Source organism: Mytilus edulis, chromosome 9 (genome assembly GCF_963676685.1).
Source record: "Mytilus edulis chromosome 9, xbMytEdul2.2, whole genome shotgun sequence".
Classification (NCBI taxonomy): domain Eukaryota; kingdom Metazoa; phylum Mollusca; class Bivalvia; order Mytilida; family Mytilidae; genus Mytilus; species Mytilus edulis.
The window spans coordinates 31661387-31677937 of record NC_092352.1 but is presented as its reverse complement, the minus strand read 5'-3'; the positions used below and the strand labels follow the sequence as shown (position 1 = coordinate 31677937).

Here is a 16551-nt window from a genome sequence, read left to right as displayed (position 1 = left end):
GGACAACCCGTTGTTGGGTTGCTGACCCTGAATTGTTAGTTTTAAGGAAATTTTGCTGTTTTTGGTCATTATCTTGAATATTATTATTGATAGAGATAAACTGTAAACAACAATAATGTTCAGAAAAGTAAGATTTACAAATAAGTCAACATGACTGAAATGGTCAATTGACCCCCTTAGGAGTTATTGTTCTTTATAGTCAATTTTTAACAATTTTCATAAAATTTGTAAATTTTTACTAACATTTTCCACTGAAACTAATGGGCCAAGTTCATTATAGATAGAGATAATTTTAAGCAGCAAGAATGTTCAGTAAAGTAAGATGTACAAACACATTACCGTCACCAAAACACAATTTTGTCATGAATCCATCTGCTTCCTTTAATATTTACATAGACCAAGGTGAGCGACACAGGCTCTTTAGAGCCTCTAGTTATCTTTTTTTTTTTTTATAAATCAGTAATAAATAAATCATAGATCAGGGTAATTGATCAATTAATAAATTATAATTGAGATTTAGAAAGACCAGAGATAATATAAATATGTCTCTGGAAAGACAAAATAATCATAGTATCTGACTCTAAAGTCATTTTGATAATTCATAAGGGTTGGCTTGTTATGATGTCAGCTAAAGAAAGTTTTAATCGTTTCTTTTTGTTTTTGTTCCATATGTTAATAATAGCAATAACAAAACAAAAACGCAAAGAAATATATAGCATTTCACTTTAAAGTGTATTTGATGGTTCATAATGGTTGGTCTGTTACCGTATTTGGCGTTATTTGACGAGCCAAACTGGGATTTAATGTAAAAAGAACATAATCCCCTTTCAATCGCGCTTAGGTAAATAAACTCACCAGGAATAAAAGTCTGGTATCCCAGACGCGCGGAAAATGTTAAAGGCCAATTAAAGTATGAAGTTTTATAACATTGGAGAAGAAGGTTTTGCCAATTATAGCTAAGGCAATCTATTTTTAGAGGAGAAAATCCTTAGTATGTCATATTGATTAAATTATCAAGTTGAATTATTATAAATGTTTACTATTACAGTCTTTACATAGTATCTTCAATAATGTTATAGTTGACGACATCGATAACTGATGAAGTGACTTATATAATTCCGGCTACATTGTGTAGTATGGTGCTGAACTTCGAGAGGTCGAACAGCTTAGATTAAGAATATACCAACATAATAAAGCTTAATTTGAAGGAGTTTGTATCAATTATAGAAAGTATTTAAAAAAACAAAACACCGATCTCTTAGGTATATTCTAAAACCATCATTTTATAAACCCTGACAAAATTAAACGCCAGAAAATAACGACCAACTGCAAAGGACGAAGACCTCATAACTATTGAAGATTTACAGGAAGAAAAATATTTCCAAAATTTAATATACATGAACTAGTGAAACCAAAATATATCTTTCAATTTAGAATAAGTTTATTAAAACTTCATCGTTTGTGCAATCCATGTTAGCTCCCGTATTTCTCGGGGTTAGTTCGTAAAATATCATATTCCCCTTAAGTTTCTTTAATTCTTATAAGATAAACGATTTTGTGATAGGAATCAAAATGCAAAATATATCATGAGGAAGCTCATCTGATAAATAATTGGGATGTATGTAATAGATATAAAAGCCCTCAGAAATGTTGATGATTCTCGATTTCATGTATAAATATGTAAATTTTCAATCGAATAAAGATTAAAATCTACCCCAAAACAAACAGTGTATCGTACACTTTTCTTTTTTATTTACATAGAAATAATGTGACACATTCAGGTCTCAAACATGCAGACAATGAGGGGTTGTATTTCAAATTTGTATTTTAATCTTTGTTATTGAATGTTTTTAAAGATTGCACTTTGTAAATACAAAATTTTCATAAAACACGCCTCTTTTATGGAGATATTTGATATTCATAGATATTTTGTTTTAGGTTCACTGTTGGTTCCCAGGTATGATCTCTTTGTTTTAGGAAGACCCAAAGTGAGTGGACAGGAAGAATACAATTTTACTTTTGTTTTGATCTTTAAAAATTAGTAGTGCATTAGAAATTTCAATGAAATGATTCTTCACGAAACTTCATGGTAAAAGTGGTACAGTTTTAGCCGTTAAAACGTATTTCTATGGGAAATTGCATTGCCTATAATTACAGAAGTGCAATCTCTAATGTCATTGCACAAAGTATAACACAATGTATAACAGAATAATAATAAAATCAAAATTGTTTATTTTTTTAATAATAAAAAACAATATTTGGTCTGACATTTCTAGTTATCATACTACGTCTCTTTTAGATGTTACCTGCCTCATAACAAAAACGATATAGATAAACTGAGCCAGTTAATTCTTTTTTTCCTCGTTTATTTACAACATCACATCTTAAGTCAATATTTACAATCAAGATATTAACGTGCCCTATAGTTCTACAACCATTGTTTATGTGTATATTTCAGGTGTACTTGATCTCTATTAACATTGGTGTATAATATGACATCTTTATTATGATAAAAAAGTATTGCACAGTCTGAAGAATCATTTACATTACAATTAATACATTCATACATGACATACATTCATCATTATATAAACTTTATTATTCAATTTTCAATAATTGCATTGATAAGAAATTTGTGAAGGCTATCGCAACTGATGTCAACGGACTCAAGCAAAAAGAACGAATGATTTAAGTGTTATTATATATAGAAAACTCTCCCAAAAAAGATCAAATGGAATAAAAATGAGCAACTTTAGGTAACAGTACGACCTTCAGCAATTAGCAAAACCCATACCGCATAGCCAGCTATAAATGGCTCGAAATGACAAATGCAAAACTATTTAAATATTTAAGGTAGATAGGGTGTCTTCCTCTATCTTGGAATTGGAAATACCAGAAAACAAGATCCAGATCTTAAATAGAATGTGCAAATTTTTAGAGTATTAGGTAATTCATGTGTAAGAACTTCCACTTCGATATAGAAAATGCCATGTTTTATCATATTTATGGTTGCATTTTACAAAAAAACAGAAAACTATTGTTTGATTAATTTTTTTCCAACTTTGCCAAATAAGGGGAGGCAACTCAAATGCAAGGGCAGATAATTCAGATTAAGGTACACAATAGAATGTGTTACGAATTTACCTATTTAATAATGTAGCAAGAAAACGGGTCCGGTGAACCCCTTGTTTCTTTTTCTTAACTAAAAGCATGCTATTAAAGCCATATTCTCATGTGTTATCTCAAAATTCTATGGTGTAGATTGCGCTTTATTGAAGAAAATTGGGGTTTCCATGCATAATCTATACAAAATTTGTCAATTTTGAACACTGTGTAGCATGAAAATAAGCCCGGTGACCCATTCTTTTTATTAGTATTTTTTAAAAAGCATGATATAAACTATATTTTGGCAAATTATTAATTTTTTTTATGGATTATAATTTAGACACCCCATCTACCTTAAATGAGAAAACTGACGGCCTGATTTATGTACAAAATAATAATAACACATAGATGAAACGATTGCATATCGGTTGCACATGGAAGGATCTTTAATAACAGTTAGGAATTCAAGACGGCATTTGTGCTGATTGTGTTCATTTGGAAAGTAAGAAGAAAATTGAAGTAATATGATTCCTACTGTTTAACAAAAAAGTGAAAAATGTTTAATGTACTTGAATAACGTTTTATTATAAAACGTGAACATGGACTTTTCTTTTGAATTTTATTTTATCAACATCTTTAAACAGATGTACTACTATGGACTTATATAATTCCCATACTTAAACTGCACGATTTTTTTTCGTATTTTGTGAACTTAAAACTATGACATCTATTGTTAACATATCTTCAACCACGGAGAGCAAATGCCAATGATAAGTCGTAATGGGCGAAAAGATAAACAAAAATGGAAAGAAGATACATGCAGTATAAATCGATTCACAAACAATAACAGACATACTCGAAAGCATTTATCAATGAGAAATAAAGATTCCCTTGGAATTCATGGAACATACAAAAAAAATTAAAATCATAATTTCATTATCCCATTTATTGTTTACACACTTCATGATTCTATTTTATATTTTTTTGTCATGGTCAATATAGGCAAACTTTGTCACAAAAACACACAAGTAATATAACAGCCAACGTTTTAGCTCAACACTAAACGAAAGAAATATGTATGCGTCTCTTTTACGTAAGTATTTAGTCAGGTGAAATATAAAAAAATTAATATCAAACTGATATTGAAAATCAGAAGAACAATAGTTAAGAAACAAAAGAAGCTAAACATTTTGATAAGTTATGGAACTTCTTTTCTATTGAATTGAAATTAAATGGCGGAAAAAGGCTGCCTTTGACTTTACCTCATATTTAGCATTGGCATTGTTTTGTTTTCAAATTGTAACAAAAGAAATATCGACTTGCTTAAATTTTGATAAATAACCTTTTATGAGCTATTGAAGAGATATATGAAAGGACAAGTAGGTGTTATGGGGCAAAATATCTTGCCATGTATCATATGGTAAAAAAACCCAAAGAGGCCAAACATTTCACTTATGTCCTAAACCTGGCATGTTTTCAAGGAAAATCAAGTGATATGCTAATAAAATGTTATTCTATAAAACATATCATTACATATGTCAATATCCTAACGTTGCTTAAAAACGATGTTCAAAATTTTATTCCAAGCGTGGTCAAAAGTGAATTTGATTTCATATATGCTCAATATACTGGATAGCCATAAACCAGGTCCAACCCACCATTTGTCTAATGTCCTTTACCAAGTCAGGAATATGGCAGTTGTTATCTAATAGTTCGTTTCTATGTATGTTGCATTTCCGTTTTTTGTAGCAGTTGAGAGTTTCTGTTCTTTTGTTTTCCTCTAATAGTTGAGTGTTTCCCGTTTTACTCTTAAATCCGTATTTGTTTTTTTTTTCTCAATCGATTTATGACTTTTGAACAGCAGTTTACTACTGTTGTCTTAATATTTTATTCGACAGTTCAATAAGCATCTACAGGAATACATTGATTTAAAGGCTGTTTAATAATACACCACATGGAATGTAAAACATGAATCAATATTTGTATTAGGAGTAAGATAAAGTAAAGGTACATTGGAAGTATGGCCTTTAGGAAAGCTAAATTGTTAAAAAAAAGTTTACTTTATAAAGAAAATAACATTGAGAAATAAGGAATAAATTTCTTTACAAACTGAAATGTGAAATCAACAGGACATTACTACTTCAGGCGTTATTTACATAACTGTCATAGAAGTGAAAGGTTTCGCTGGCTATAAAACGAAGTATAATCCACCAGCAAAGGAAAATTCCTGTATCAAGTTAAGAATATGTACCTTCGTTTGAGTTTGGATTTTACAATTTGTTAGGGGGCTTTTTCTTTGAATTTTTCTTGGAGTTTTGTATTTTTGTGATTATACTTTTTACATCCTTTAATTTTGCACGCGTTCTAGTTTCTGTTTTGACTTTAGAACTAACTTAACAAAAGCAATTCATATGCCAACTAGTTTAAAATTTCTTCATTCTTGTAATTTAAATCAAAAAGTTGTTTTAAAAACATAAGCAACTTGCGTCAGTGGAAATTAAAATTATCAAGTGAAATACCATGAACTATGATATGAGTCATGAGATCAGAGAAATTGTATTTTTGAATAAAAAACAACATTGTAATACTATAATTTTTTAAACATCAAACGCATATATTGTTACTGTGGATTCATTATTATTTGTTGGATACCAATTATCATGGATTGTGTGGGTACAAGGTAACCACGAATTTAAATGTTTAACGAATTACAAATTTTCTAAAGGAATGTATGGAGACTTTACCATAACCACGAAATTAAATATCCACGAATATGCAAGTTTTCTTAAGACCACGAAAATTGGTACCCACGAAAATAAATGAATCCACAGTATGTATAATAAGCTATGATATGGCCACTTCTACGCATACCGAATCGAAATTTAAACAGTATGATAAATCTCCCAAATAAAATCTTTATTAATCTGACAGATTTCAGTATTATGAATTTTGTCTTACAGGTTTGCATCAAATCTTCAAGCTGCTGACTTTGTAGTAGAGCAAATCGTCAAAATCTGCCGAATTGACATCATTTAAGGGATTGTTATTATATTTAAATATGAGAAAAGATGTCAAACATTTATTTGAAATTCTGAATTAATTTTCATTTTGCTATTTAAGGGACCAACAAATGTTAAAAGTCATACCTCCTCCTTTGTTTGACTTTAGATGACATATTTTCAAATTTAAATTTAGTCATATTAAGGATCTTATTCCTTTAAATTATCAAACAGACACTCCTCCCAAACCAAGACAATCGTAAGCTAGGAATGTATGAGCATCTGGTGCAGTTAAATTGGTACCGTTTATTTTATCATCATGTTAAAATGAGGAGATAACATGTTACGCTGTCATAAAATTATACAGAAATAAAAAGATGCTTTAAATCTGACAGATGTTCGCCCTATTTTTATCAAAATAATGAACAGATTATTGTTTAAACAATTTTGTAACGAACATATTATGGACGGATAACAAAAACATATATGGTTGGGACAAAAGTACTATACTTTCTCATAGCAATCAAATGCTTCTTACTGCCTAACTGGAAAAGTGCTATTTATGTCGTTCTCGTGAATACACATTGGCAATTAAAATTTAGGCAAATTGAATATTTAATTAATACTTTTCGACACCGAAATCAGAACTAAGCATCTTCTGTCTTATCAAGAAGACTGTTTTTGAAAAAATGAAAAATAGCCTTCATTTTGTTTCTTCACCAAGAGACAATTGTGTGGTCTCTTACTGCATCATGACTTGTTTACTTTGTGAATTCATTCTTTATTTCCAATCCAAACGTTTAAGTGTGGCATAAACTCACACAATTCATGACATGGAACTGTTACTATCCTTTAAACAATTACTGTTGTTTATAAATAATGGTAACGGAATAAATTATTGATCAAGTCAAGCTGCAAATTGTTTGTCAATTCACCTGGAATACTTCATCAACTCTTTCATACTTCTCAAGACGTGTCTAGTTGACGTCTTGATATCTTTCTATCTTTACCAATAATTACATATAGGAAAATGCCGGTGGCTAGAGCAATTAGGAAAATAATAATAATTATAACTGGTATTACTGGAAACTCCCCGGAACACCTCTTGTCTTTCTGCTTTTCTGGAAAAAAAAGAATAATATCATTTACATGTATTCAAGTTTTAAAATTCATCAGTTTTATATGATAGAAGCTTTTCAAGAATAATATGTTACACACGAGTCACAGCCAAATTAATATCAAATAAGTTATTGTTTGTTATTTTTGTTTGTATAAACTACATTTAAAGTACATTTGTTCAGTCTTCTGAAGTTATACGACGGTTTGGGCATTATCATATCTTATATATACAAATGTTTTTTTTTCTATAATAGTTGCGATGCTATAAGATTATTTTTACACCTGTTAGTTTGAATCATATTTGACTGCCCATTTGAACCCAAAGCAATAAACAAATGTTTCTTGCTACGCTGTGCCAAGGTACAGGGTCGTAAATTCATGTTCTCTATCAGCTTTCATTTCTCTGAATATTTTTTGTACTTGATAATAATAATAATAATATACTAGTTTTTGTATTTAATTTATTTGATAACTTCATTTGTTAAAATTGCCTACTGCAAATTGAATTTTTAATTGATAAAAACAGAAAACAAACGGGCGAATTTAAAGACGGATAGAATACAAAATAAGTATGCAGGGCATCACCAACGACAACAAACACGGACTGCTTGGCGGAGCGAACATACATAATTCAAATATGTCTTTCTCGTGTAAGAAGGCTTTGATTCAGTAGTTCGTACGATGACATATATTTGTTCATATCAACGTCATTAGCAATCATACCACATCTCCATATTGTGATAATGTTATCGATTCAACCTTCTGCGAACATACGACATGTAAAAGTACTACAATAGAACATACTGTAAAAATCTTTTGAAAAGGGGCTACTAACCTGCCTCCACCATGAGGTCAAACTGTGCATGTTTTTCATTAAAATGTGAACAATCTACGTGAGGTTCTGCTGAATCTACAAAATCAGATATAGAATAACACTTATGAATTCAGAATTGAATATAAAGAGAAATAGATCCTTTATTTTCTCAATTTTTTAACAACATTTCATATGATATTATGGTAAAGAAAGGTACGATATGACCTTCGTATAATTCCTTCTTACAACTCATGCATCAATAATATATGTTTATACTAATATGATCTGTTTGCTTCAACATATCAAGCTTTAACAATTTGGATTAAAGAATACAAATTGTTGAATATGCGTGTTTTAAACCTTATCTATGTCCAATAAAAATATTGTGAACATTATATTGAACATAAGTATTTCTCGTAACTGAATATAGTTGTTTAAATACCTAAAATGATTTATATATTAAACGGAAAAATATGTATTCCTTTGCTTTAGTCTATGTCCCCCTCTGTTTGACCTTAATCTAAATGAAAAGAAGACTATACACTGATAAGTATCAGTCATTATGCCTACCACTGGGGTTCTACCGCTTCTGGTGAATTTTGAGTTTGCGAGGGTATCACCAGTGCAGTAGCCCGTACTTATGTACTGGCGCACAAATACGAATCGTCGTATATTGTGTTATTAAAATGTGCCGTTTTAAAATTTTGGAAATTATTCTTATTTAAGGAACAACATCGTGCAAAGTTCTGGATTTATCACTAGCTTTGGCTGTATTTTTTGTCCATTTGGTTTTCATTCGCTCTTTTATGTTTAATGAGTATTGGATTGGCAAATAGTTTTGACTCGAGCATCATTGCAGAGACATTTGTTGTCTAAAATGGCATCTGGTGATGTTAGATTAGTATTGATATTGTTGCTATTGCTCGTTGCATACTTTTGAATTCTATCTGATTATTTTGTTGTAAACAATTTTCAAGCTCTCTTTTAAAGACAGAATTGTAATCGACAGACATGATTGGTATCATTAACTGTTTACTCACAGGCGACTAAAACACAAGACTTCCTAAATTTTTTCTACATCATATTAGAATAGGCCAGGCAGAAATGCAGTTATTGAAATTTGTACCTTAAAACTTAAATGACTTAGTTCTTGAAATTATAAACATTTAATGTTTATCGAGACTTAAGTAGTATTTATGATCTGTGTGAATGTGGTGTTTCAGAAAACTTCATAGAATATGAAAAAATGGACTGAATAGCATCTACTTTCCAAAAAAATACTAGTTAAGTTATGCCATTGCCCAATTCCAAAATTGACCAGAGTACACCAAAGACCTACAATCAATAACAAATATTACTAATAACTAGGGTTTTGGCTAAAAATATGTATAGACCTCAAATCCCCCTTTTAAATTCGACCAATACTTATACTATAGGTACACAATATAAAAAACTGTATAAATCAGTTCAGGAAAACAACGAATCAATATCATAATAGTAAGATAGATAACAATATCGCAAGCACAAACAATTCAATATTGTCAAAGAATGCTCGCAGTTACTGTTTTTAATATAAACCGAGTTTTACATGCTATTTCAGATTATCAACCAAATAAGAATATATAAAGGTATGACCTTACGTTGGATTGAACAAATAGATAAAAATTAAACGCAACATGATTTAAAAACGCGTTATTTACATTTAATCATAAACTCCAAACACGTTCACCGTTACAAAAACAAATTTATATAAATAAGTGATTATAATGTTTTGTTAAAATTTATAAGGATCTTGAATCGAATCTAATATGTCATTAAATATCCTTCTCTGTACAAACATTCTATATCTCATTTTATTTTCGGAGCGAAATTATATATGACTAGCTTAGATTTCTAAATGGTCGGTGTGTTTTCTAATTTCTGATGATGTAGACATACAAAAGGTGGTGTTAAATATAGAGCAATGATTTCGCAGTATTGCTCGAAACGTCGATATATAAAGTTGGGACAAAAAAGGGTACACTTTATTGCTAGTTGCATACAAAATCAACTTCGAGATATCTGCATAAATGTTGCACGTTAAACAGGGATGTGGGTAGCTTGTTGAAAGGAAATACACAGTCTTACACATTATAATTCCGATTAGATTTAACACAGCATACATACAAAAAAACACAAACTTGCAAAATGCATATAACCTGTACACAATTACAATGATCAAAGTATAAAAGGAACATTTGTGTATGATATAACTCTTTTTGATTCAAGAAGGAATCCTCAAAATACCAGACGCAATTAGTGAACAGTAGTATAATCATAACATTTATAAAATATTGTAATCAAACAAAAGGAATAACTTTTAAAAAGACATTTCTTAAAGACGTATGTCCAAAAAATTCAATATTAGACTTTTGAATTGACCATCTAACGGTCTCATAGGAGTCATAAGAACGACAATCTCTTAACCTAAACGAAAATTGTTAAATAAAAGGTCTGGAGATAGAGTGTGGAAACCTATAACCAGACTTTTCAAACATTCAACTAAGTACGAGTTTTTTTGGACAAAATGTTTCCAATTCACTGTATTTATAAATGTTTGTGTAATTCGTCCTGGTGTTACTACAGTTAAAAAATATAATATAAAATAATGTACAAAATACTTTCTGAAAAATCAAATTGAAAGTTAAATAAAAAAAAATATGATAAAAAGTAAGTATACAAAGAATGAAAGGCTCAGTATTACTGTGTTTGAACGGGCGAACAGTTTTATTATTACTTTCTGCTGGTACTTCAACAAACAGTATGTATGAAATCTCTCAATATACTACTTTCGGGTTCATCCGTCACCGGAAAAACCGTCAATTATGCGAGCCTTTATGACGTCATTTACCAGATAGAGGGGATCGCATGTATCCCTACAGTATTAACGTTCATCAAGCATCTTAGTGATCGTCATTAAGCAGGCTAGACTAGCAATCATGTTTGTTCTGTAGGTACTTATTCACAACTCCCTAATAATACAAGTGCTAATTGTAAATTATTAGAATTCAATTTGCCGAATAATTCGTGCAATATAGCATCATAGTTTTCCAATCACTTGCTCAACATGGAAACGGAAGTGACGAGGCCCATACACGCACAAGTGATGTTCACTAAAACCAACGTTTTTGACGGAAATACATCGAACTCGAAAGTTGTCTATTGTACCGAGTCTAAAAACTGTAATGCATAGATAATTCAGAAACTATCATATATATATACAAGCAAAAATTCTCCAATATAGGAAGAATTAAAAGAAAAATATATATTATTCAAAGCATCCACTGACGCGATTCCTGGATACAGGCGCATGAATATGTGCTTGTTTGGAACTATGAATTCTAGTTTTTTACCTTGTGAACATACAATATGAATTACTACATGACTATTCTATACAACAATTGTATAACAGATCGAGAAACACAAGTTCGTACATAACTAATTCAGCGGCAGCAACCCAACCATGGTTTGTTCAGTGTGTCTGCAAATTTCAGGGCTGATAGACCTATTGAATATTTTTACCCCATGTCAGATATGCTCTAAAAGCTTTAGTTTTAGAGATATAAACCAAAATCTGCATTTGACCCATATATGCTATTTGTAGCCATGGCGGCCATGTTTGTCGATGGATCAAAACTTCGGATACATTTACAAAAAAGATACCAGAAGGAACATTTAGTGAAAGTTTGAAAGCATTTGGCCCAGTAGTTTCAGAGGAAACGTTTACGATGACAGACAACAACAAACGTCGCCGACGCCGACGACAGACGACGGACGACGATGGACGCCAAATAATGGTATAAACTGACATGGGGCCCTTCGTGCCCCGGTGAGCCAAATAGTAATGCATCATACCAGTTATCAGTTACAGAAAGCCAGCTGAACCTTTTTAAACCCGCTGATAGGAAATCATTCAATAGAACCTTGTGAAGGACGAAGTATTATCTTGTTAGTCCGGTGAAAATATTGCCATAAATAGATGGGGGTAAATAACCACTTTTTATTTACTTATTGCATGTGAAATCTAAGAACCGTATGATCAATAAATTTATCAGATTTATAAAAAAAATAATGAATTTTGACAACATAAACAGTAAAAGTTTTTTTTAGCTTTCATTAAATTTCGAGACGTTGCTGTGTGCACATACATGCATATCGTACCAACTTTGAAATGTGGACTGCATATAAAAGAGTTCTAAAAAACAATTACAAAGTAAAAAAAAAATCCGACGAAAAAAACGTTTTCCGTTTAAAATAAATAGTACATGATGATGTTATTGTTTTTAGCAGTCAGTGTCAAGGTAGATAAATCTGGATTGTTGAAATAGAAGGTATGGTCAGGACATCTACATTAATTATACTAAAACCAACCAAATGCTATTTGGTCATGTATTTATGAAGTTAAAACAGTTTAACTGTTGTGTCTGACTCTACATGACTACTAGCCTGAAATACTATTTTTTTCTACATACCAGACAAAGTGCATTTGAAGATATTCTCGCCATAATTAGCCAAACAAGTATTGTTATTACTGCTATTACACATGTCATAAGACGATGGAATGTCTGATCCAACTGCTAGATGACAAATTCTTTTCTGAAATTATCAAATGAAGCAAGAACATATTAACGTAATAGATAAACAATTGTAAAATTAAAGCAAAATGAGAATTCATTAATATAGCACCTACGATTGTAAATAGAAAATAACATTATTTAAATAACATTATTATTTACAATACTTTTCCTACTTTTTTGTATTCTCTTCTGTACATTTCTGTATTTTAGCGATTTTCTGTTTACCATGTAGACAATCAATCCATACATCTCGTCAATGTGTTAGTATTGTCTTTCATTTTTGGTGGTATGTTTTGTATATGCGACTTTTTGTATTTCTTTGGTTCTTATAACGTGATTCTGTACTTTAAAAGATCCCGTCAGTATGATATTGTTCTATTTTATGTCATTATGATATATTTCTATTATGAATTACAAAATACGTTGAACCACAAACGTCAAAATAATTCAATCGCGTAGTAGAATTAACTATTTGTGGATTCTTATAACTTTTGGACTATTTTAAATCTCTGTCTATTTCTGAAATTTATTCTTACATACTTTTGATTTTTTAACCCTGTATGATAACATTGTCTATGTAAATTTTAAAATTGTTTGTATGCATATTGAACGACAAATCTATGTGACGTATAAAATTTTCTGACGTCAGACACACAAATCAATGAATGTGTTTGTAGATAGATGTTTTTGTGTTCTGTTAAATTGTTCCTTTTAAAATTGTTATACCATGATGACTGATGTACCCATATTTTGACTATTTTATTTATTGTGTCTGTTTAGTCAACACATCAATGTAAAAATAACGGAATTTGATGAGACTGTCTTCAAAGTGAGAGGGTTGGCGCTATGAAACTAGGTTTAATCCACGATTTTCTACATTTGAAAATGCCTGTACCAAGTCTGGAATATGACAGTTCTTGTCAATTCGTTTTTGATGCGTTTTGTTATTTGATTTGCCATGTGATTATGCACTTTCTAAATTGATTTTCCTCCAAGTTCAGTATTTTTGTGATTTTACTTTTTTCCATAGTTATGCTATTTATCAAATATGGTAATACTCATTGTAAAAACAATTTAGGTTTATGAGATTAAGCCTTTTTTTCACAAGACGAAATTTCAAATTGTTTCCGGTAGAAATTCGTGAAGTTCTAGAACACTTTCCTAATTTCTTTTGTGATTCTACGTAGCCAAAAAAAAATTAAATTAAAATCAATAAAACTGACTTGTGTTACTTACATTTGTTTTCGTGCAATATGTTCCCTCCGTACCTGAAAAAAAATCACATGAAAGAAATGGAGTGAGAAAAATCAGCCACCCTCTGAAACCGCTCAATGGATCTAGTCTTAAATGGATAATATCAACGCATTATTTTAACTCTGTACAAAAAATCAATGGGCATTTTTAAGAAATTCCCACGATACTACACAAGAAAATGCCTGTACAAAGTCAGGAATATGACAGTTGTTATCCATTCGTTTGATGTGTTTAAGCTTTTGATTTTACCATTTGATTAAGGACCTCGTTTTGAATTTTCCTCGGAGTTAATTATTTTGGTGATTTTATTTTTTTCATGAAACATGCTGAAATTGCTTACAGCATCATGAAAATACATACAAACACACAAGTCATTCGTCAAATCATAGTAAAATTAAGAACCAATAATGAATTGTTCACAGAACAATGTTGATGTCTTTTTCCTTATTTAAATATATGTTAAGGAAAATTGGTGTAAAATAAAAGGTTCCGGTTTAAAAAGAAAGCTCCACTGTAAGGAGATAAATGTTTCACACTGATTCTTAATATAGTTATAGGTTATATTTTCGTGACTTTCGCACTATCATTTTCTATGTTCAGTGGACCGTGAATTTGGGATAAAAACTATAATCTGGCATTAAAATTACAAAGATCATATCATAGGGAACATGTGTTCTAAGTTTGAAGTCGATTGGGCTTCAACTTCATAAAAAACTACCTTGAAAAAACACTTTAACATGAAGCGGGACAGACGGACGGACGGACGAAAGAACGAACAGATGCACATACCAGAAAACATAATGCCCTCTACAATCGCAGGAGGGGCATAAAAACAACGTTTTGTGGGTGCTAGTGCAGAAAATACTTCCAGAACCATGCATATAAAATCACTTTCCGTTAATCTTATTCATTTGCTTTTTTAAAACTAAATACAAAGAATCCTTTGGCTTTATTATACACTATTATGAAGTTATATCATAGCTATAGGTAATATTCAAATTTAAGGTCATCGGTCATGAATATTAAACCAAAAGACCGTAGGTTTCGATTATTTTGTGGTTTAGACATTCCTTGCTTTAAATAATAAAGGGGTGAAGACTTTACAAAAGTCACCTGAGCAATTGTACTTAATGTGATACATCAAGAAACCAACAATTTGATAATTAAAAAATGTCATTGACTCAATGATGATAAGCGGTAAAAAGCAAACTTCAAAATGAAAAAGTGTGTCCCTCACCTAAATTTTCATCCGACCAGAGATTGTCTCAATCATATTATGGTTTTTCTTATACATATTCCGTATGTTACATACAGAAAGGAGCGAAATAACACTAATATGGATTCACCTGATAGCTTCAAATATGAACATAACATTCTAAGAATAAAAGCAAATTTGAAAACAATCGACGATTTCTTTTCGATGGAGAAAGTGTATCGATAACTAGATAAACAGATAACTTTCACAGGAAAAGTACATGGTTACACAAAGTCCCCTGCTGTTCGATGAAAATCTTCTCGATATATTGTGAAACAAACAAAAACATATCAATAGCAACACGAGGCTGAAGAAAAAAATCATTACGGTTTCCTTCATGAAAGCGGACGGACCTAGTTATAAAAAGTGTAAAAATAGGGAATACGAGAGTTAAAGATAAATAAGTAAAACACTAACGGGTCAATCACAGACAACGAGACAGATGCGTTAACAAATTTACAAGCCATTAAGTAGATCATAAAAGGCTATCATCGGTAACAAATTATCAAGCGCAAGTTGTTTACTGTAAACCTACCACTCGAACAGGTACAATTTAGTTTTGTCGCCACGGAGCGACCAGGGCAAGTCCCACACTTTCCATTGTTTTGGCACGGACAATGCATTGTATCCCTGCATAAATTGCCTGTAATCGAAAGCAAATTTTTGTAAGCATGACATATATCTCATAAATTAAATTTTAGAAAGTTAAATAAAATAATTTCGAATGGTTATGATAAATTATATAACTATTGTATCCTTGTAAATTAAATGACTGACGTAAAGTTCCGACGCCTTATTCTAAACCTGGATTTTTAGTATTCGTATTGTCATATAATAACGTCATGACTTTTGTAAGGTGCATAGCTTTCTCTTTTAATTTTTTTTTCTGTTTGAACCCGCATGTGTTATTTTACTTCAACTGGAAATAACATGTCACATTACTATTCGGATTCGACCCAGAATTTGTAAACTATGGTTAATACTAATCATGTGGAAAACAAAAAGGCATGGAATTTGGTGATATCTAATCATCATAATTATTGTATACGAATTATATATACAGTTGAATTCTTTGATTTCGTTTTTATATCATGCCGGCTAACACAATAGACCTCGATATTTCAAAATGTTAAAGTTGGTATAGATACTATTTTCTGATAAATTTAACGCATTTCATTTACGCGAAAGGTTTATTCATTGATCATTAATTATGCACTTTTTAATTTTACTTGTTACACAGAAAATATACAGATTTTTCATTCTAAAAAAAATGTACAAGCTTAATTACTGCTAAAGTATAAATAAAGTTCTGTAAATATTGTGAATAGTATTTTGCTTTTCAATAATATAACGTGTAAATAGTAATCGTCACAAATCATAACATTAAAA

At 30.7% G+C, this 16551-nt stretch overlaps 2 protein-coding genes across 4 annotated transcripts in view; both read right to left on the bottom strand.

Annotated features, from left to right (window-relative positions):
• Nucleotides 1-16551, bottom strand: part of LOC139488104 (uncharacterized) — a 185271-nt gene that overhangs the window by 37921 nt on the left and 130799 nt on the right. The gene's annotated exons all lie outside the window — the stretch shown is intronic.
• LOC139488103 (uncharacterized) overlaps nucleotides 2268-16551 on the bottom strand; it is a 37068-nt gene continuing 22784 nt past the window's right edge. For all 3 annotated transcript variants that reach the window (XM_071273490.1, XM_071273492.1, XM_071273491.1), the window contains 5 exons: nucleotides 15698-15805; nucleotides 13890-13921; nucleotides 12549-12672; nucleotides 8059-8133; nucleotides 2268-7225 (listed from right to left, as the gene is read on the bottom strand). In XM_071273490.1, the coding sequence (XP_071129591.1) occupies nucleotides 7071-7225; nucleotides 8059-8133; nucleotides 12549-12672; nucleotides 13890-13921; nucleotides 15698-15805 (494 nt within the window). In that variant the 3' untranslated portion in view covers nucleotides 2268-7070. The remainder of the gene's footprint in view (nucleotides 7226-8058; nucleotides 8134-12548; nucleotides 12673-13889; nucleotides 13922-15697; nucleotides 15806-16551) is intronic.